The 22,482-nt window shown below is 41.0% G+C and overlaps 1 protein-coding gene across 2 annotated transcripts in view; it reads left to right on the forward strand.

The window, feature by feature from the left end:
* LOC118230858 (MAM domain-containing glycosylphosphatidylinositol anchor protein 2-like) overlaps positions 1-22,482 on the forward strand; it is a 137,436-nt gene that overhangs the window by 58,627 nt on the left and 56,327 nt on the right. Inside the window, exons 5-8 of one of the 2 annotated variants that reach the window (XM_035424269.1) lie at positions 1,388-1,520; positions 1,950-2,219; positions 13,496-13,825; positions 18,228-18,548. In XM_035424269.1, coding sequence (XP_035280160.1) covers positions 1,388-1,520; positions 1,950-2,219; positions 13,496-13,825; positions 18,228-18,548 — 1,054 coding nt within the window. The remainder of the gene's footprint in view (positions 1-1,387; positions 1,521-1,949; positions 2,220-13,495; positions 13,826-18,227; positions 18,549-22,482) is intronic. The other variant, XM_035424270.1, reaches the window with a different exon arrangement.

The raw sequence follows: 22,482 nt of genomic DNA on the forward strand, positions 1-22,482 counted from the left end.
CTTTATCAGAAATGGTTTAATGGTACTGCTGCATTGACTAAATACATATTTTAAGAATCTTTGGAAAAACAAAACTTCTTGGTCAATATTGCTGTTAGATCAAGCAATACATGCTCTGACCCAAATAGTGGCAATTCAGGAGTAGGATATCTGTAATTATATACATTTCCTGGACATGCCCCAGAGGAGCCCTGAATGACTGGTCCCTCATCCTATCAGGCGTGACCTCTTGAATGCACATGTCAGGATCAGTGCGCTAGGCCTGAGAGCAGTGATTTTCCGCCCACGGAATACCCTGAGGAAAGTCATGCTGACTGATCAAGGCTCCTTAAGAGCAGTGGGCAGAATTCCCTCGATGATGCGGAACTGATTAAAATGAGTTTGGACATTAATGTTGCAATCCTGCCGTGCTGTTTCTACTGTTCACTTACGGTGAAGTTGTGTTGCCATTTCCGCCAGAGGGGATTGGCCAGTACTCATGGGCAGTATAACTCAGTTACTCATGTTACTAAGCATGCAGCTGCTTCAATGTGCAGTAACAGTACACTGGCAGATTCTGACACACCTCCCCATTAATGGCTGTCGATACTTAATCTTAAATTGCAGGCATGTATGCTTGCACACCAACGGCATGTGACCCTAATGTGGCTTTTAGCAGTTTAGCGAGTACAATGGCAGAACTTTGTTTGTAAATTTATGCCATATGTGCTGCAGTGACCAGTCCAATCTCAGTGCATTTGCATGCTGTTTAAATGGAATGAATGTCAAGTGCCGCCTGCTAACTCTAATTAGAGTCACATGCTGCGTATCAGGAGCAGCATTTGTATATGTCGCACAGCAGCAAGTATATCACAGAAAGAAAGGTAGCTTATTGTTAATGACACTTTTCTCAGTATGCATGTTTATGGAAAACTATACCTGACTTTCCTAACATGACCCTTGTATTGTTATTTCTTTGCATGTTGTAAACTCTGTCGGTTTTCCTTTACTGCTTTAAGTCTGCCTACTAGTATCACTTTCAGATATTATTCACGGCTTTGTGCACACCTACCCTGTGTTGTTACATAGCTGTTTATACTTGTAATGGTAGTAACTCTATGGCTATTATGACTTCACCAGCACTGCAGTCATTGTCATTGTCACCATCACTGTTACCATTTTGATTATCTCTGACAATGATTTATGCTGGGGGTTCTTCCTTCAAAGGTGGGTTTGTCGCTCTTTTACAGTTCATTTAGATTATTATTCAGTATTATTGCAAACTATTTTTGATGAAACAATTTTAATTGGGTTATCAAAGTTTAGGATGAATGTTGAATCAATATAAATTGAATGCTGTAGGCAGAAATATTGCAGAGTGCGCTCTTGTTGTTGGTCTGTGGTTCAGGGGGAGACCAAGATCTTGAAGCTGAAGAACCTTCGACCTCAGGACTATGCCAACTACAGCTGCATTGCCTCAGTTCGGAACGTGTGTGGAATTCCAGACAAGAATGTCCTCTTCAGACTCACCAACAGAACAGGTAACCTTCCGTAGGTGCACAAGTAAGAGGCAGATGAAGAGGTGGGACTGCTAGGAGGCATTCTTAAATTGTTTTGCTTTGTTCATTTAAAAAAATATGGATATGTTATTGAAATCAAACCCTGTATATTTAAAATACTGTATGTGAGAATTTTAGTGTGGAGCATTTTTTCTCTAATGTTGAATAAGGTATACCAAACAAAGTCCTTATTTCAAATTTTATACTTTTTCTACTGGGTAAAACTTGACTCCAAAGCAACTGAATGTGCTTGGAGGTGTGTTTGAACTGTGACAGCAGAATCCCAGAGTCTATGGTGCTCACAACATTAGATTAATGTCCTCTGGCCTCCACTGCTTCCTGTGCTGCTGCGAAGTAAATGTTGGCTTAGTGTTTTTCTATTCTTTTTTTGTTTGTTTGTTTTTGTTCCAGCATCACCCAGCATTAAGCTCCAGGTGGAAGACCCCATCGTGGTGAACCCTGGGCACACGGTGACCCTGGTGTGCGTCACGGTCGGTGGGGAGCCAACGCCGACCCTGACCTGGGTGTCCAATGCCGAGACCCTACCGGCGAAGGCCGTCCTCAACGGGGGCACCCTCACCCTGCCGGCCGTCGTCACAGAGGACGCAGGCGTCTACAGCTGCGTGGCCAACAACAACGTTGGCAACCCTGCCAAGAAGTCGGCCACCGTCATTGTCAGAGGTAACAAAGCCCGGCGCCTCCGGTGGACAAAAGACGTCATTATGCTCCAAGGTTTCGCCTAAGCTCTGGAATCTTACTTTAGCATTTAAAAAAAGGTTTCAGAGCTGGAGAGAGGCTCCACTCGGACAGAGCAGCCCAGTCCTTTGTGTTACCATGGCAAAAGCCAAGTGCGGTGAAAAATACGATATTCAAAATAGTAGGGATTGCTACCTTTGCTACTGAAGCAGATTTATTGTTGCTTCTTACGAGCCCAGTTTTTTTCTCCCTGCAACTGCGCTTGCGAGTACCTGAGTGCCAGGTAAAGCTGTTTTCTGCTGCCATTAATCTTATGAGTGTTGCTTGAGGGAAGGACAACTCTGGGCTTGTACTCTCAGTGAAAAATGTGCACCTTTTGGTGCACGTAGGAAAGGTGCGTGTTCTCTCTCCTCTGGGCTTCGTAGTGGCCTTTTCATGTGTCACCCCATGCCTCTGTTAATAATGTGCAATAATAATATTATAATTTTTGCACCGAAGTGTTCGAAATGTGTGAGGAACCAAGGTTTTGAATACTTATTTAATAAACCCATTCAACTAAAGCAATGGTTCACAGAGATGTGCCTGTGGCCATTTGTATGGCCGCATGAGGTGACTAATATAGCTGCAAAACACAGAATATTACTGTGATCTTGCCCCAAAAGCATCTGTTCTTATTGTGACTGTGTTCTTGTATTGATCTTAACTTGTACCAGGTAGAATACACCTATACATTTTTAATGGACTTTACATATAAATAGCGTTAACCTAGATGCTCCAACACTTTAATTTTGAATCATGTACATCATGAGTGCAAACGTGTGGTTGAGTTTCACACAGAGGGCTGTGCACATGTTGATAATGTGATTAATAGCTCGTTGAAACAATTAAAACATGGGCTGGTGGCTGCTCAGAAAGAAATGTGATTGAGAGGATCCGGAAGAGCGGATCATTTTAAAATGACACAGCTGCTTTGGAAGAGAACAGGCTGCAGTACCGCTGCTCTGCCAGCTGAAAGGAAGAGAGAGCCGCTGTGAACAAACATTATTTCCTAAGTCAATGGGAGCATGGCTGCTTGGGAAACAGTGAGCCTCAACTTTCCCCTTGATTATCCTGAAAGCGCTACCAAACAAGCGTTCTAAAAAGAGGGGAAACCAAGCAGTGCATTCGGAATACAAATGTGCATCGACCCTCCACCGTCAAACGAAATGTTTAATCAAATTTGGTTCCCCCACAAAAATTGTGGTCCCCCTGTAGGACGCTGTCCAAAGATTCTTACAGATGACTGGTGTGCTTTAAATGCTTGCAATCAAACATTCTATTCAAAACCTCTCCTCTGTTGTCAATGGACAATTTTGGTCGCTAGAGATGGATTTTCTTTTTATAGTTTTTCTTCTTTCTTGAAGAGATTTTTATTTGCACTTTGAATGCGAGTGCATCTCTATGCTTCGTATTCATTGTGAACTCACATTTTTACAATTCTGTGTGAGTTCTTTTTTTTAAGCTAAATTTATGAATTTGTTGTACCTACCAAACACGTTAATAGACCTGTTTTGACTGGCAAAGTATGTATTGTTCAGTCGCCTCTGAAATGTCACAAGTCATTTAAGTATGAGAGTTGAATTGCATAATCATAGTATTATCAAACCTGAATTTTAATTGTTGCCTAAATGTGTACAATTTACATGTTAATTGATCAATTGGACTGATCTGCAGCAGCTAGCACTATTAACATGGCTGTGTATGTTAGGCATTCAGACTATACTTTAGAATTTGTAGCCCAGTTATACTGTATGTTTTATATCTCTCTCTCCTCTCTCTGGACTTGGAATGAATTGGTGCTTGTTGGAAAATTATGTTGCAGACCCCTGGTTTAATGATGTAAAATGGAGGTTCAGTAATTATAACAGAAACCTCTTCAGCTGAAATTTGGGGACACTGTTCTTTGGAAGGAAGTTCCCTTACCAATTCCAAATGAGTTCAAAGATTGTCGGAGCTCCTTGCTCTTAAGTCCTTCTATGCTAAACTTGTTTACCATCATTGAAGCTTTTTTCTTTTTTTAACCCAGGAGGTATGGCAATGATATTCTACCACTTTAAAGGAATTGATGGACTCTTGAATTGGATCATCATGGAGAGTGGTAGTTCAAAATAAACAGGGGTTTTCTAGTTTCCTGAGGGCTGGTTAAACTCGTCAGCACTCAAAAAGCTGAATTCTCCTCGGAAAGTCTTGCACTCTTAGCTTAGTGTTCCCTTTTACATTGTCTCAGTACCAGCCTTGCTTTTGTGAAAGGAAACATTAGCTTTGTGTTTGACCGTTTGGTAGATAATGTTTTTATTTTGATGTTCTTCAACTCAAAAAACTAGCAATGTGTGCTCAGGAAACATAAAATAATGTAAATTCCTTAACATTTATTGGAAGGTTTTCAGTCAGTGAAGCCCAATTTGTTTGCAAAAATGTTTTTTTTTTCAGTCTCAACTGGCTTTTTGCTAAATATTGCTTCGCCCTTCTGATTTATCTACCTCAGAGATGCATTAAGCTTCCTCCAGTAATGGAGCTCCAGCTATTGAATTAATATGAATAATTTATAGTAGTTGAGGAGACTACCAACAACTTCAAATTGTGTTTTTTAATCAGAAGATTAAATTATAATATTATAATTATATAATAACAGAATATGGAGACACTAGAGTTTTTTTAACACATAACACTGATTTACGAACACATTACAAGAAAAGAATTGTTAGAAAGTTATTACATTTTGTGTATTTACAGTTTAGGCATTTAGCAGACACTTATTCAGAAAGATTTACACATTCAAACAATCTGTTGACATAGCTGGATATTTATTGAAGCAATTCATGTTAAGTACCTTGCGCAGAAATACAACAGCAGTCCCCCACCTCTGAATCGCTACTACAAATTTGGAGATGCAAACACTGTTCCTACCATTATCTATAAACAGTCCTTACTGTTTTAATACAAATCATAAAAATCTAATAAAAGAACTCACTTGCATTGGCCCACATACAGGTTTATCATGAACAATATACTCTAAATGTACTCTAAATGAGTTTTTAAGCTGTGGTAGATTAAGAGTTAATACTATGTTTGTTATGAACACACATGGCGTTGACCTTGTTTTTATGATTTTTTTTTAATGTAATCAAATGAAACCAATGAAACAAAATTAATTTGTCATCTCTTAACTGTTTTTTTTATTTACCAGAATGGTAGAAAATCTACTTAGCAGCTGTATATTTTCTCATGCTTATGATAATGTTCTGTGCTAGCAAAGAAATGACAGTAATATTATATTCCCTGAATTATAATTGATTGAATTATATCTCGGGCACCCTGCGGCTCAGAGTGTTGGCGTTGCTGCATGTGCGTAAGCCCCTGCCCATGGAGTTATTTTGTCCAGGGCACTGGTCTGTGTGTTTGAGGTCCTCTCTGAGCAGATGGCTGTTCTCCTGGCAAGGCTGCACCTGGCCTGGGATAGCTCTCAGCTAAGCCTTCCTTCAAGGACATCAGCATGCGCTTGGCACGCCACAGCCGCAATCACCATCATTTTATGGATGAAAAGAGCTGGTTAGCGCTCCCAAATTTTGTGATGCGGGCCATTTTTTTTCCCGCCTCGCTGAGGTCCGACAATATAGTCCAAGACACACCTGAGCCAAAAAAAAAAAAGAAAGCGGTGAGCCTAATCCATGCTGTGTTTTGTCCTTGACTTTGAGTAATTCTTTTTTTTTTCATAAATTTGGCACCCAACGTAGGGCTGTACATATCCAATTCCCACCCTAATTTGGAATGTCTAATTATCTGCGACTGCAGCAGCCGCATTCATGCGCAAACCCCACTGCCGAGTCCTCTGAAACACGTGGTCTCACCAGCTGATTTTCTCACACCGCAGCCCACAGCTAAGGTCACACAGAGTGGAGTCAGAGAAAGACCTTTCATACGCGGCTTTAGAATGCAGTCCATGGGGCTCAACGGACTAGCGGCGGTCGCTACATAGTGATGAAACGTGGAACCCGAACAGAGTGAAGCCTTCCATACCCTGGGCAATGACATTGCCAATTGTTCATCGCCCTATGGAGCTACCAGCCAAAGTCAGCACTGGCGTGGTCCAAATTTGATCCAAAACCATGGAGCTCTTCCATACACCACACCGTGGTGCCTTAACCAAATGAGCCTCCCAGCGACATGATTTTAAGTAATTCTTACAATAAAATATTTTCCATTCCTGTGTGTCAATTTTTATTAATATTATCGGCCACCCAAACTTCATATGTGTAGCCACAAACTATTCTTTGTGTACAAATGATGAAAAAGGCTATTTGCTGATCAACGGTCATGAACAAGGCATAAGATACTAAAATAGTGAGATTGAATTCCCCATTCCCCCAACACCCATTATCTTAAAGTTTTTTTAAAGGAACTGACCTAGCTTGCAAGATAGTAAAATAGGTACTGTAAAATAAAATAAAAACCTGTAAAATAAAAAAACTGTAATTGCTACCTCTGTAATTGCAAAACTCTTCGTGTAGTTCTAGGAGTAAGAGCTTTATGTTTCTAAATTGATCAAATGGGAATACCAGCCTCTCTGTCTAAATTTTAAAGTACGCTGGATAACCCACAGCTTGAGCCACAACTGCAAGGGTCTATGCTGTTCCAGAGTGGACAAACAGGATCACTTTGTAGGTTTAGCTTGCATTACACTGCTGTTGGTGTTTGGCCCTGTAACAAAAACAAACCCCTCTTGATGTGGCTTGTAAAAAGCCTGCTCCAAGTATGTAAATCAGCATGTAAATTATCAAATTATCAAAGTTTTTTTTTTTCTTCTATTTTTTCTTTAATAATTCATGGACCAGCAGTGAATAATGTTTCCATTAATGAGCTGTGAGGGAGCACTTTCTGAAGGGGGGGAGGAGTTCTGGGCATAACCAGGCCCCTGACCCGCCGGCCTTTAGAGGTAAGGCATGGCCCTGGGCGTCAGCAAACCCTTGGAGGACGGACAGCAGTCAGTGGTCGAGGTTTGAGACAGGCAGCCAACTTCCTTCATAAAAGGCACAAATGTTGCCCCCTAATTGGCTGTTGCTGTATATCCTGACGGTTAATGAAGTGAGAACAGTGGGCAGTGGCTTATGGTAGTGTTATGAAAACAAAACAGCCAGGTTGCCAGTTTAATTATGTTTGTTTGCGTGAGGTGCTTAACCTGAATTGCACACATACATATGCGAAAAGATTTAGCTTTGTGTAAAATGGGGGCCCTATGCACAAATTAAATCAAAGTAAATTGATCTTGCTCATAGGTAGGGACATAGGTGGGTTGCATGCCCAGTTTATCTAGGGCATGCAACCCAAAATGATTTCAGTTTGCATTAGTATTGAAATCCCCTTTGGGGATATTCCCCAAAAATGGGGATACTGCCCAAAAACAACTTTGGCAGAAGTACATGCTGCAGTCTGCTGATTCGCATAAAGAAAAGATGGTCACAGACGAGTCAACAGATGGCACACACAATTATCTTTTGCACATTTTATTTGTTTTGCACAAAAAATAGATTATATCCGGTAAGTTATTCTTACCAAGGCTGTGTACCTTAATACTGTACATGTAAGTTACAGCTCAGCCATGAATAGCATCATCATTGACTATTTAATATTGAGGGTTGATTTCAACAAAAAGCATTTGTCTTGGATAATCCAAGTTACATGTTGACTGCAGACAATTAAACTCTCAAAGGCCATAATGCCAAATGCTGTTCGTTTAATATGTAATGCTAACATTGTCTCAAAATACAAATCCCACTGATATGATTGGTAACACTGTTGGGCTAAAATTCTCATTCAGCCTCTTTTGCGAGTTTGAAGTTCTGAATTTTCTATTATCCATTAAAACTAGGACATCTATGGTTGCTGACTGTCTAATGCTTTTGAGGTTAGTCGTGCTTTTCCTTTTTTGTCCCCTTACACATATTTTTAACTTGATCTTATCAACAGAGAATGTATGTACAGTGCCTAGTATAGTCTGGAAAACAGATAGTGCTGCCATTACATAAAGGTGGGGGTGTCTGTGAGTGAAATAAGTATAGGTCGATCTCTAAGCTAACACATTTAACCAAGGTATGGGAGTGTCTTTTAGTGGCCAGCTGAGATCATTTTTAACTGATCATTTTATTCTAATTGCATATCAGTCAAATTTTAGACCCACAGCACAGCAGAACTTATGCCGCAAAATTAGTTTTACGTGACATTATTACATCTCTTGACAACCAACAGCATTGTGCAGCTTTATTTATCGACTTGAGTTAATAATTTGGTACAGTTGCTCCTCCTTGATAGTCTGATGTTAATTGGTCTTGATTGCTCTGCCTTGAGATGGTATAGGAACTATCTCTCTGGTAGATAACCAGCAGTGGCAGTAGATGGCCTAATATCTGGTTTTCTTAATGTATATAAAGGAGTTCCACAAGGGTCAATATTTCCATTAATATAAATAAAATCTGCTCAACAATAAAGCACTCAAAATTCAATTTTTATACAGACAAAACAGTTTTGTATTCCATAGCCCTGGCTATATCCCATCTGCAGTAAGATTCCCAGGCCTTACAGTTAGCTCTCTCCAGTCTTAAATTAGTACTAAATACAGAGAAGACAAAATATATGCTATTCATTAGAAGTATGAAACAAACTATAGGTTCAGGTTCATTAAGACATTATGTGCGTCTCAGATTGTAAGTGTATCCTCTTATAAATACTGGTTTTTGAGTAGATGATGAACTGTCATTCAAATTGCACTGCATACTGTAACTGAAGAGCTTACAAAAAAAATCAAAAATATAAGCTTTGGTTCCTCTATAGAAACAAGGCATGTTTTTCATGGGCTGACAGAATGCAAATTGTTCAGTCAGCTTTCACTGTATCATAGTTCCTTAAGATTCATTGCTGGAGATAAATTTTTGACGCATCATTGCGACTTGTATCAGAATGTTGGCTGGCCGTCCCTCACAGACCGGAGAAATTATCACTGTCTGCTTTTTATTTACAAGGCCTTGTTAGAGAAACTGCCATTTTATCTTTCATCACTACTACTGAGTGAGAGTCTGCCATACAAGATCCCGAGAATGGCTCACCTTAGAGGCACCTCCTTTTTAATCTCCTATGGAGAAAAGCTTTCAATTGCTATGCACCAATTAAATGGAATTAACTACAGCAATATCTTAAACTGAACACTTTGGTTACTCTGGCTGAGTTCAGAACTTTAATAAAGCCATATTTAATAGTGTCTTGCACTTACCAGAAGTGATATTTAATGGAGTACTGGATTCATTTATTGCCTTGTAGTTTTACAATTTTATTTTTATATTGTTGTATTGTTTATATTTTATATTTTTAATTGTTTTATATTTTATAATTACATTGTATATTATATTAAAAAAATAGTTATATATTTTTTGTATTTTACACCTTTATTTTATTTTTGATACCCTGAGTTATTTACTAACTATATTTTGTTCACAGGGCAAACATGTAAAAGAGAATTTGGTTCTCGTTGTCCTATGCTGTTTAAAGAAAAAAAAAATTGTGACAGTCGCAAGTGGCATTTTGGCTAGCAATTCCCCAAAAGTTGCCAAATTCTTGTGTCATTTTCAACCACTGTTCTAGTAGACAGTTGTGCTACATGATACTTATAAGGAGCTAAATGTAAGGCACTTTAGGCTTGACAATAAAACTAGACCCTGAACACTTCTCCTGAATTCCATGATTTTTTGTACTTCCGAACTCAAACAAGGAAGGTGAAAAAACCATGGCAAAAATATGCTTTTATGCTCCAATCAGCTCAGTGATGCAGAAAGATGCTTCTCTTTCTATGGGCACGAAACTGACCACTAACCACAGACAAAAAATGACAAAGGAGACTGTTAAAGAACTGACCATTATCAAATTTATTCACACAGTTTGTAATTTCACTCCGTTTGAGTTAATCTGTTTTCCCTTTAATTTGTATAAGGCCTACCCTGCTGCTAACTATTTTGTTATTAACATTAGTCTTATTTAACAATATTTTGTGTGGGTAATGTAATTGCATTTTTATGTCTATTTAATGCTTAAAATGCTATAAAAATGTTCTGAACTAGAAACAGTACCTGGCAGTGTGGGAACATTGCTGTCAGTACTCCTCTGTGCTGCAGGTCTGATGCAGAATTTGCAGATAACTGCCACTCCACTTCGCAATACACAGTGCTATGCTTGATGCGATGCTACTGATCTTCTTGCTCCAACTGCACAGTCCTCTGATGCAGTAACAGTGACTGAGCTGTCAGATTGCAGATTAGGAAGAAGAAATGGCCGCACATATTCCAGGCAACACGCACGCTAGTTTTCACGCTCCTGAATCCCAAACTGATGGTGAATGGAACTGTCCTGCAGTCGTGTTTCAAAATTATCAAAAAATGGGTGAATTTCAAATATATGGCAAGTCTTAGAAACGAAGGTGTTATGTACTGTAACTCACGTTGAGTGTGCAGGAGTCTCTGTGCTCTCTCACCACTTTAAACTTCCAGTTTCCCTATGCTGTCCTTTTGTCTACTGTTCAGAGAGTAACTACTGTAACACTCAGTCAAGCCTGGTCTTGAATACTCCAAGGGTCTGAAACCTGCCCTTAAAAGCTACTCCATATATTGACAACCGTATGTGCAGAAAAATACCTTACAATACCTGCAGAAAATGTCCTTTTCCTAATTTCTATGGATCCCCCCATTATTCTCTTAACAGAAGTCAACCTGAAATGTTCTATGCACTCATTAAATTTACATTTGCATGTTTAAAAGCTTCAATCAACTCATTTTTCTCTGCATGAACCGTTGTTCCCTTCTGCTACTTAAATCTAATAACCTGGAACCAATTTAGTTGCTTTTAGTAAGCTATATCTTTCTTAGTACTATGACCAGAACACAGGAATCTAAATATGGTCTAATAGAACCATTCCAGGATATCAATTTTCCCTCCTTGGATTATTATTATTATTATTATTATTATTATTATTATTATTATTAGTATTATTATTATTATTAGTAGTACTAGTAGTAGTAGTAGTATTAACAACAAAATTAATATTGTTCTTGTTTGCTAATTTGGCAATGTTGACATCCTTAAAAGCTGTTGGTTCAACCGTTACAAGTCTTTGTCAAACTCAGTAGGCCTACCATTTTCCCCTTAAGAGATTGCTGGCCACAAGGCTGCAGTACACGCTATACAGTAAGCTTACCAGACTGCCTGACTAGATTTTCATAAATGTCTGACTATTTTTAACCTTATGGCAGCAAGTTCCCATGGATAATGTATTCATAAATATCTTGGCATCATGCACCTAATGGAGCCATGGGTTCCGCTCTTACCATTCAATATAGTTGCACCTCCTGTCAGTTATTATTGCAGTGAGCTTCAGTTGAAATCGTAAAAGTCTGTCATATTTTTACTCTTTTAAACAAACGGCTGTGTTTTAATTGCTACCTGTTATAAATATTAGGAATTTTGAGTGTTGTTAAGTCTGGAAGGCAATTATGTAGGAAATGTGCATTTTTGGTGCTTACATGCTTCTAATAATACCATTATTTGACAAAAAAGAAACACGAAGATTGATAAAAGAAAGCTACAGAAGTCCGTAGATTGCAGAGGTTATCTCGTGATTGCAAGATAACAACTTTCGTTATGTCGAGATCACGAGATAAATTAAGTCATGATCACAAGAAAACAAACTTCCGTTATGTCGAGAGATAAATAACGAGATAACAAGACCGAATATGTGTGTGTGTGTGTGTGTGTGTGTGTGTCATCTTGTATTGTGCCGAGCCATGGTGAATTACATCGCTGAGACAACGTGCTTTATTTGCTGGGTTCATTTGTTGAAACTCAGTCAGTTTCGTTGTTGAGATAATTGCCCAGTTATATGAACAGCACTAACACAGGGAAGACCTTACTACTGCACAATGAAAAAAAAACCATATTTTTTGTAGCAATATGTCAATGTACTTTTGTGTTATACTTCACTTTTGTACACATGGTATCTCAAGGAGGATATGCTATGTTCTGCCTTAGAGAAGGGGACTGCCACTAGGCTTTTTTGATCCTGTTTGGTAATGGTCCTGGTAATTTTAGGAATTTTGAGATTAAGCATTTGGAGAACCTCTGCTGTAGGCAGTGAACATTAGGGAGTACCCACAGAAATGAATAGAGAGTGATTGCTTGGGCATAGCGAGCATTTATGGATCCCAGTCACTACAGCCCTCTGCTTACTGCAGGATTTAGTTAGTAAATAATCATTTTCCTTGAGTTTAATTTCCCAATGCTTATTCTCCAATTATATGCTAGATGTTAATTATAAGGCCACATATTGATCTTTCTATTACAGTACCATGGTTACCCTTTAATAATGCAATGTTTGGCTATTTCAGCAAAACTGCTGCACACTGCTCATTTTGTTTTGTAGCTGTCATGCTAAAAAGTGTACCACTGCAGAATTCAAAGGAAATACTGCTGTGAAGGAACAATGATGTAGGTCATTGGGATGGAAGGCCTCTCTGTGAACCTTGTGCAGTTCAGAAAATTTCTCTCTTGAGTCTCAGATGGTGTTTAACTGATAAATCAGTGTTTTAAATTTTACAGGCTCAACTGATGTTTCAAGGCAAATGTATAAGACACATACAATAACTAATGTTTGAGTTTTTAGCTCATAGTCGCTTTGCTGATAAATGCTGTCAGAAATTATATTATATATTATATTATATATTATATATTATTATCACTTTCCTCTGAACATCTTAATTTCGGCTTTGAGCTTTCATTTTCCACAGCATTATGAACATTTTACTGGCTGATAAGTAAGATTTTGTAAGGGTCCAAAAACTTCAAAGAGATGGGGACATTGTGAATGCATATTTGTCTTCAGGGAAGACATTTATTTGCTTAAAATGTTTGAATATTTGAGCACAAATGGTATGTGGCCCTCAGTTTCATGTATGCTGAGATGAGTTTTGGTCTTGAAAAGAATTTGAGTATTAGACACTGAATTTGTTGCACATTTGTAATCCATGGGAAAGAGATGCTGATTTAGTTTGATAAAGGGGATAATAATTATCAAAGGGGAGCAGAACAAGTACTGTGCTTTGATCCATCATTTAAGTTTTCCCGACTTAAGTAGCTTTGCTAGATTTTGTTTGGACTCCAACACCCAACAGCCTTTGTTTTAAACCCGGCAGCTCTGAAGAAAGGACGGTTCTGGATCACCCCGGACCCCTACCACAACGATGACAACATCCAAATTGGCCGGGAGGTAAAGATCTCCTGCCAGGTGGAGGCCACGCCCCCCGAGGAGCTAGTGTTCAATTGGCTGAAGAACGGGCGGCCGCTGCGCAGCTCCGAGCGAATGGTCATCACCCAGACCGACCCCGACGTGTCCGCCGGCACCACCAACCTGGACATCATCGATCTCAAGTTCACCGACTTCGGCACCTACACCTGCATCGCGTCCCTGAAGGGCGGGGGCATCCCAGAGATCAGCATTGATGTCAACATCTCCTCCACTACTGGTGAGCACCTATTTCAACTGTGCTGGGGGAGGAGTCTGTACAGGAAGTGGGTGGGTGATTGGGAGGGGAAAGCTGAGCTAAAAGGACCTTATCTTTGAACACAAAAAAAACAGCCATTATACAAATATGTTTTTTTAGTCACATTTTAGGGGCCTGTGTTGTCTTTTCCTTGTTGTCTTCAGTTATAGCACATGAACAGCATGGAAACATAGTGAATGCCGAATAGTTTCTTTGTTTTTTGCCTCAGCTTTTGCTTGTTAAGATTTTGTAACAAATATAAAAATGCAAACAGATAGTGACAAACAACTAGTAAGGTGATTTATTCCTAACAAAACTGTTTACATACATTCCCACATTTCTAAGCACAAGTATTTTTCATTGTAAGAACTGAGTCATTAACTAACTGTTTTTTTTTTTTCTCGGTTAATGTTTTATTCATTACAAATAGACAAATGCAAGCCAAGGCTTGCTCTGCTTTGCCAACAAGATTAAAAAGCAGAGACAAACCAGAATTCAGAGTGACACAGTTTCCATGGTCAATCATAGCGTACAATTCATCTTCATATTAGCCAGCGTTAAAAGTGACAATACAAAAGAATAAGGCCGAAACTGCTGATCTCACAAAGCTAAGGCTGTTTGAGATAGAGACCCTGTGGCATACAGAACTGAATTAATTTCTTGCAAGATGCAATTTATCAAAGGAGAATGTGTGGATTGCATTTTTCCACCGAAAAGATATTTTATTGTTCATTTGTCATTAGGTTATGGGAAGGATAGGATCTGTTGGCTTGCAAAGTAATTTATCAGCTATTCCGAGGCCACTGTGTTTCAATTATGACCTAAAACTGTTACATGTAGAACATATTATCATCATCTGAATGTCATCTGTGATTTTCTTCATTTTGTGATGTTAGAACGGTCTTTGACCTTGATATCTAATACACTTGCAACAGGAAATGCTGAATGGAATACTCACATTCAAAGACCTGCGTGACATCAGAATAACAGTGTCCCTACAGAATAGCACGTCCTAGCTGTGACACTGTGACTCTGTTATATAAAGTCCTCAGGAGAGTATGTTTTAAAATGTATCTGCCTCGCAAAAACATGAATCTGCATCTGTGTTAATTTATCTTTTTCTTCCTAACGAACCACTGTATTATCAGAGGTTTTTTTTTCAGACTTGCACATGTGAAATAGTACATTAGACACATCTAAATCTGATTGCATAATCTGCATGGTGTGCCTTTGCAGTAATCATAATTCCTGTGCTCCGATGCTAATTAAATCAGAATAGCTAGCGGCTACGGCAGAGTACTTATTATCTTGTCATGCCCCTGCCACTTTTCATCGCTTTCCATATTGTGTTATATCTTCAGCTTCTCAGTGTCATAATCCAAACAATCACTTTGCCATTTCATTATGGTGGCCGTCTATATATTAGAGGCATCAGTCTCTCCCCGCTCTCTTTTCCTCCGCCTCTCCCTTCTCTTCCTCCTCTCGCTCTCTCTCTCACACCCTATACCTCTCACTCTCTGATGTGATAGTAGTATGGCATTGACTGTCAAAACCGTACTTGGCTTATAGGTAACACTGAAGAGTCGATGGCGAGGTGTGAGAAACACAAGTGTGGGTCTTTAGTTATGTTTCTTGTGTGTGCGTGCGTGTGTGTCCATGTGTGTGCGTGCGCATATGTGTGTGTGTGTGCGCGCACGTGTGTGTGTGTATGTGTTTGTGTAGGTGTGTGTGTGCGCTCTTGTGTGTGCGTATGTGTGTGTGTGTGTGTGTGCGTGTGCTGGTGGATGGGGGAGGGGGTTTCTGTGCTTTATTTTTTGCTGGCCGTCTGTTTGGATTTCTCCTGCGCTCGCCCCTTCCAGGCGGGCGCTAGCCTTCTGTCAGTCTCGCCCTGGTCGCCCGTCTGCCGGCAGCCCTGTGATCGGCCCCTCACAGCCTCCCCTCTCAGGAGGATGCAGTGACGTCCCGGTAAACACGTTTCCTCCGACGCGGCGGGGAAAGGAGATCTGAAGAGCACGGAAGCGTCCCGGGAGGGAGGGGGCACAGCTGGCGGGACGGCCGTGCGCTGTGCTACCTTGACAGAGGTGAAAATGCGCCACCCGCGGGTGCCGCGCGGACGGCGTCCCTGCCGCGGCAGGCAAGGTGGCCGTACGCCGCCAGCGAGCGCGCACGAGGGTGGGGCTGCAAAACGGCCCCTGATTGGCTGGGGAGCGGGGGGGACTGAAGTACCCGGCGTGGTTGTTTCCCCCGTCGGTGAAAATTAACGCCTCCGGGTTCATTCGTACTCCTCCCGACCACAAGGGGGAGACGACTTCAGGTCATGATGACCTGGGGTCAGGATTATGCTCTTGCGTCGTCCTGGCACTGCATGTTTTGTTTCAGTGATTGTCTGGTGGTGGGAAAGTCACCTAGTTAGTCGCCGCGGCCGATTTAGAGCTCAGAGCGCACGCACCCGCAAACAAATCCCACCTGTGTCCCGTCAAACTTCTGCCCGTTCAGCAGAAGGGGTACGTGGGGCAGTCCCTGTCCTGTCGAATCGCCTGGTGTGTAGACGCAGCTCGTGGCATATCCTTTTGCAAGAGAATCTCACTGTGCTGCTCTTAGCGCGCCATCACCCTTTTGCTCTGCGACAGACCCGCGTGCCCTCTCAATATTATTATGGAGGACTGTGAATTATGCACTGTTCATGGTCTCCCTGCATGTAAATTGTTGCCTCTGGCTTTCGCCTCTTTCTTTAAATGGAAAAAGGGGAAACTGGAAACACCCCGTCCGACCGCCCCAACGCGTAGGCTGACCGCATGCGTGTGTGGTCTCGGAGGGGCCTCACCCCACACACTCGTCTCTCAACCCGGACGGGCGGCTTGAGTGCCCCTGAGGTGCGTTTGGCTCTGCTTCGGTGGGTTTCTGTCCAGTTACTGTCAGCGCTGTCACAGAGGTCTGTGCTGGAGTTCACTACGAGGTCGTCAAACTCATACGTGTCCTAGCGCCTGTACTGTAGCTCAGCGCGTGCACTGTCTATTAGTGAACTGAGCCAACCTGTTGACCTTAGTTAGCGTTATTCACAGGTTGTCACCCAGGAGTGCTTCAAAGGCGTGTAGTTAGTGCCTGAAATCAAGAGTTATGCATAATATTCACACTTTACTCTAAATATAGTCCAGCAATTAGGTTGATGTGGTAAGTTCATTAGGTGTATGAATGTGCACTGATGCCTTTTCTCCAAGCCCCCTGCAATAAAATGTGCGTACGCAGACATCCTGCCATGTACCATTTTGTCAAAAAAGTGAGAAACCTGTTTTAATTATAGGGCCAATTAAGTAACTAATTAGGAGCAGGGGTGGGGGGAGGGGCGATGGAAATATACATGCACTGCACTGTGCTGCATCAACAACCCTCCAGGAACTGCGTTTCATTCCAATCAGATGTGCCTAATTAAGGCAGTCAATCCTGGATGTCCACGACATCGCAAGTGATATGTTACCATGGTGACTGGAGAAGGGGATGGGATGTTGGTCCGATTATCTAAATCCTAACTGTTACCAGAATGTTGCAATATATGCTATTTCAGTGAAGCCATAGAGCAAGATCCTCAACACAAATTGCCACCGTAAACATCTGGAAGGACAAATGGAGATCTAAGGCATGAAATGTACAATTCCTCTAGGCCAATACACGATGATGAAATAATCGAGTTAGGGATTATGGATAGCGTTTCAGATGATGAATCATACTGTCTGTAGTATTTCAGATTGTAAATATTCAATAATTTTTTTGTTTCAGTAATTCCTTTAGACATCATCGCGTGATGGTGAACACGTTCCTCAGAGCACAAGCTTCGGTTGAACATTCGGTGACTGACACGATCGATACGCTTGTTGAAAGATCACACATACTTAACTTTTAAAATAATGAAGTCCTGAAGTAAATGAATAGCATTCACTTTGACAGCTGCAGTATGGCTGAAATGGTACTATATCGGTCATTACGATCTTTAACCATTCCATTTTAGCCTCACGGTTTTTTTGCCATTATGATTTAGTTTGTCATTCACACTTTACATGCATTATGTCATTTATTACATCAGCATTTGCATTTTATTGATTTCTGAGGCACTTAAAAGCTAAACAAATGTATATGCTTCCTTGTCGGACTTGTTAAAATACAGAACACTGTTTTCAAATGAAAAAGGCATAGAGCACAGTGATGAAAAAAAAAAAAATACCCTATAAATCAAATCCAGGGCATGTAGCTGCAGACTGAGCATATGAAAATGCCCTCTTACTCCACGTCGCAGACTCTTACCTGTTCTCGGTTGCTGGGTGGGTGGGTGGGGGGAGGGGCAAGGCATCTCAGTCACTCCGCAGTTTGACTTGCTAGAGCCCCATATCAGTCCCTCCTCTGTTTTTCTCTTTCTTAGTTCCCCCGAACCTGACGGTCCCACGGGGGAAGTCCCCTCTGGTGACCCAGGAGGGCGATACGGTGGAGCTTCAGTGCCTTGTTTCAGGGAAGCCCAAGCCCATCATCCTGTGGTCCCGGGCCGACAAGGAGGCGCCCATGCCGGACGGGAGCATGCAGACGGAGAGCTACGACGGAATCCTGCGCATCGTCAACGTCTCCCGGGAGATGACCGGGTCGTACCGCTGCCAGACCAGCCAGTACAACGGCTTCAACGTCAAGCCCCGCGAGGCCGTGGTGGAGCTCATAGTGCAGTGTGAGTACACAGGGAGGTGTGTGTGCGTGTGTGTGTGTGTGTGTGTGTGTGTGTGTGTGGGAGGTTATGGAATAATGAACAAGGAGCAGGGTTTTTCCCCAAATGTTGGGGTCACGGCCGTTTATTTGGGGGCCCTATGCCAAATCTTGCTTGGGGGCCCACTCCTTACCTCAAGCACCCCTGAACACACCAAATCTGCATTGAAACAACTGGCAATTGGCAACCACCGGAAATCAGAAATGGCTAGTAATAGCTATGGTTAGCTGGTTGTGTCGCTAGCTATGTTGTCAGAATAAAATATTATTTTAGCCACTTGATTTTGTAGAGCACACACACTCAGGGATTCACATTAACTTTTTGGCTCACCAGCCACTGTGGTTAGTGGTTTCCAATGTCGAAAGCTACGCAGTATTTTCCCTAACAACCCCCCCCCCCCCCCCCAAAAAAAAAGAGTTCGAAATATGGATATTGAAGAATGTAACTTCATCTCACAGTCCAAAGACATGCAGGTAGGCTAACTGGAGACTCTACATTGCCCATAGGTATGGTATGACTCTGTGAGTGAATGGTGTGTGTGCCCTGCGATAGACTGGCGACCTATCTAGGGTGTATTCCTGCCTTTCGCCCAATGCACGCTGGGATAGGCTCAAGTACCCCCTGTGACCCTGATCAGGAATAAGTGGGTATAGATAATGGATGGATGGATGGATGGATGGATGCATGGATAGAGAATGTACAGTAACTGCATGCATTAGTTTGAATGTAACATTTTGTTTTAACAGAAACCATGATAGTTATTCAACCTGAGTAGACTGTGTGTGTGCATGCATTTGTGTATGTGTGTCTGTGTGTGTGTGTGTGTGTGTGTGTGTGTGCATGTGCGTGTGTCTGTGTGTGTATTTGTGTATGTGTATGTGCGTGTGTTTGTGTGTGTATATATGTGTCCATGTTATGTGTATTTATGCTTGTGTGTGTGTGTGAGAGAACAAAATACATTTTGGATTTGTTGCAAACCTGTATTTCTTGTTATAAATATATATTGCGACAACATATTCCTTTGACATTTTAAGGAGAAGTATTTATAAGAGTGATGTTTAAATGCATTTTTGAAAAATCAGTAGGAGTGTTGGCTTTTAGGCACGTTTTTTTCAATGCTTCATGCATGACACTTTTAATGTGTCTCCTGTATGTCTTCTGAATTCATCGTATTTACTAGGTGCCATCCACTTAGTTTGAGCACTTGATGTTATAAAATTAAATCTCAAGTGTATTCTAGTTTTATCTTAGAGCTGACTCACCAGTGAGTACTGTGGTGAGCTTCTGTTAAAATTAAATGTGACATATCCTTGCATTCTCTTTTTTTCTTTGAAAAAAAAATCCAAATTCGTAATTCGTATTTGCCTCAAATGTCCTTTGTGGATTCTGGAGTACAGCAGACTAGCATATCGCCAGGAGGCTGGCGATGCATATGAAACGCATGTAGGCGGCCGCCATTTTTTTTCACTCCGTAGTCCATCGGCTGAGCTGCATATTCGTTGTGCCAGCTGCAGGTCCCCAAATGGCCACAGGAGTCATTCTGACTTTGTGGTCTGTGACTCCTCTCAAGCCTAACTAAACAAAACAAATCATATTGGTCTCATTGACTGTGTGGAACTATTCACACCTTTATGTTAATTACCCTTTGTTTTGATCAAACCTGTGAAAATACCACTATCTGTAGTGTGTGAGGGAAATGTGCCTCTCTTCCCAAATGCAATGTTAATTTTTGACAAAACACTGATGTATTAATAGTTCATTAAGAATAAATAAATGGAAGAGAGTTGTTTTTACTTTGATATCAAATGAAACACAGCACCTCCGTACATATCTTTTTTTCCCTTGCTTGGACTAGCGCCTAATTTAAATGTACACTTGGAATACATTTCAACATTATCCATGGACCAGTGAATATCTATATATTTTCCAGTGTTGTTTTCATAGAACTCATTTTGAAAAAATATGTAAATTATACGAACAAAAAATTAAGGTCAGGTCTATGTCAGTTTTAAGAATACATACAAGTATTTGTGACCTCTGCATCAGACGATTATAAATTTTGAAAATGCATGTTATATCAGTGAAGGCAAGACCCTTCCAGCTGCTGTGTTGGATTTTTAAAATTTCCTCTAATCAAAAGGCAAGCTTGATATCCAGCCAAGAGTCCCCACTTCATGGGTCAACTCAACCATAAGCACTCTGGGGCATATCACAGAAAACCATGCTCTCACTAAGACAGTTTTGCTTGTTATGTCCACAATAATATAAGATAAAGAGCAATACTATAGAAATAACGTAACCAAAAGCCAGCATTGTAAAAGGCTAATAATTAAACAGAAAAAACTCCAGTATACCCGAACTGCACGCTTAGGGAAAGAAGAGTTTTTTCGCATAGAGACCTGTCCACTCGTCTGGTGTCTTGAATCTGGGGCATGGGGGTTAATTGCATTTATAGGCTCGTAGGCTCCGGCGACACGGCAAAACATTCAATTACAGGGAGTGCGACTCAGTGGAATCGATGGACCGTCTCTTTAGCCGCATCGAGGAAGCTCAAGCGCATCTGTGGATTTGTCAGAGTACAGCAGGCTAATTAGATGTGGCGGCCTGCGGGAGAGTTAACGGCACTTTTTGAAAGGTCAAGTGCCATTCCTGTCACTTCCACCTGCTCGCGAACGGTGCGCCGGGGCGCGAATGACAAGAGGGGGGCTCACGGACGCCCTGCCGATGTCACTTCCTGGAACGACAGTTCTATCCAGACGCACTTAGCCCAGCGGATGAAATTGGACTTTGTCTGGCTTTCTGGGGTCAGATGGGAGATTAAGAGGGTTCAGGGTAATTAGCAATAGTGGTTTCCAAGGCGTACTTGCTGATGAAAAGACAGACATGTGGAACGGAAAGATGTTAGATCTGGTATTGAGCCACAAAGAAGGTGATTGACCAGTAGATTACATACGCATGTGTGCAGCTTTCAATATCAGCATCTGTATGTATGTACGGTGAGCACTGTAGTATTTTTTTACAAATCATTGTATCTGATCACCTTGACATTCATTATTCACTAGCAGTTTAATCAATTCAATTTAATGCAATTCCAATCAGCACCACTTTTATCAGTTCACTGCTGCTTTCTCTACCACGTTTATCAATTTGATGCAGCTTTCAACACCACTTTGATCCATTCAATTGCAGTTTCACCATGTGTCAATACAATTATTAGTCCCACCGATGTTTCCTACGTCTATGCACTCGACAATCAGTTGTTTTTGTTTGGACTGTCTGGTGGATTTTTTCTGCAGTCAATGTGCAGGGTCTCCCTATTATAGGCTAATATACACGACTTTGGGACTTGTTTCCCAAAGTCATGTGTTGTGGTTTTTTAGCCTGGTTTTAAAAAATACGACCACTTGTATTTTTACGGTTACTGTATTTTCAAGAACACTAGCTAGCTTTTTAATTTTGCCATTCCTTACTTGTCTGGGTGTGTTGCTTTTTTTTGATGGATGATGGTGAGGTTGCTTATTCGTAGTAGCTACCTCGTGTCATCTGTTGCTGTGAATGTTAGCCTCACTGTTGACATTTAATAGTATCCTGGGCTGGCCCACCCATTTATCTTGGCTGAACCGCCACACCCAATTGTGAATCTTTTTGACTATTTATTTATTTACTGTTTGAAATATGGGGGACTAGCCACCGCTTCCCCATCCACAGTTCCCATCCCAATCTCTTACAGTTAGTCAGGGGTGGGAAATTCTGGTCCTGGAGGACCGTTGTGTATACAGGTTTTTGTTTCTGCAATCTTCATTCAGATTACAGCCATTTTTTTTTTTTGTAATTGCAACAGATTACTGTTACATTTACAATTTATTTATTTGTATTTTAAATATGTAATCCCATTACT

The sequence above is a fragment of the Anguilla anguilla genome, chromosome 6 (genome assembly GCF_013347855.1).
Source record: "Anguilla anguilla isolate fAngAng1 chromosome 6, fAngAng1.pri, whole genome shotgun sequence".
Taxonomy (NCBI): Eukaryota; Metazoa; Chordata; class Actinopteri; order Anguilliformes; family Anguillidae; genus Anguilla; species Anguilla anguilla.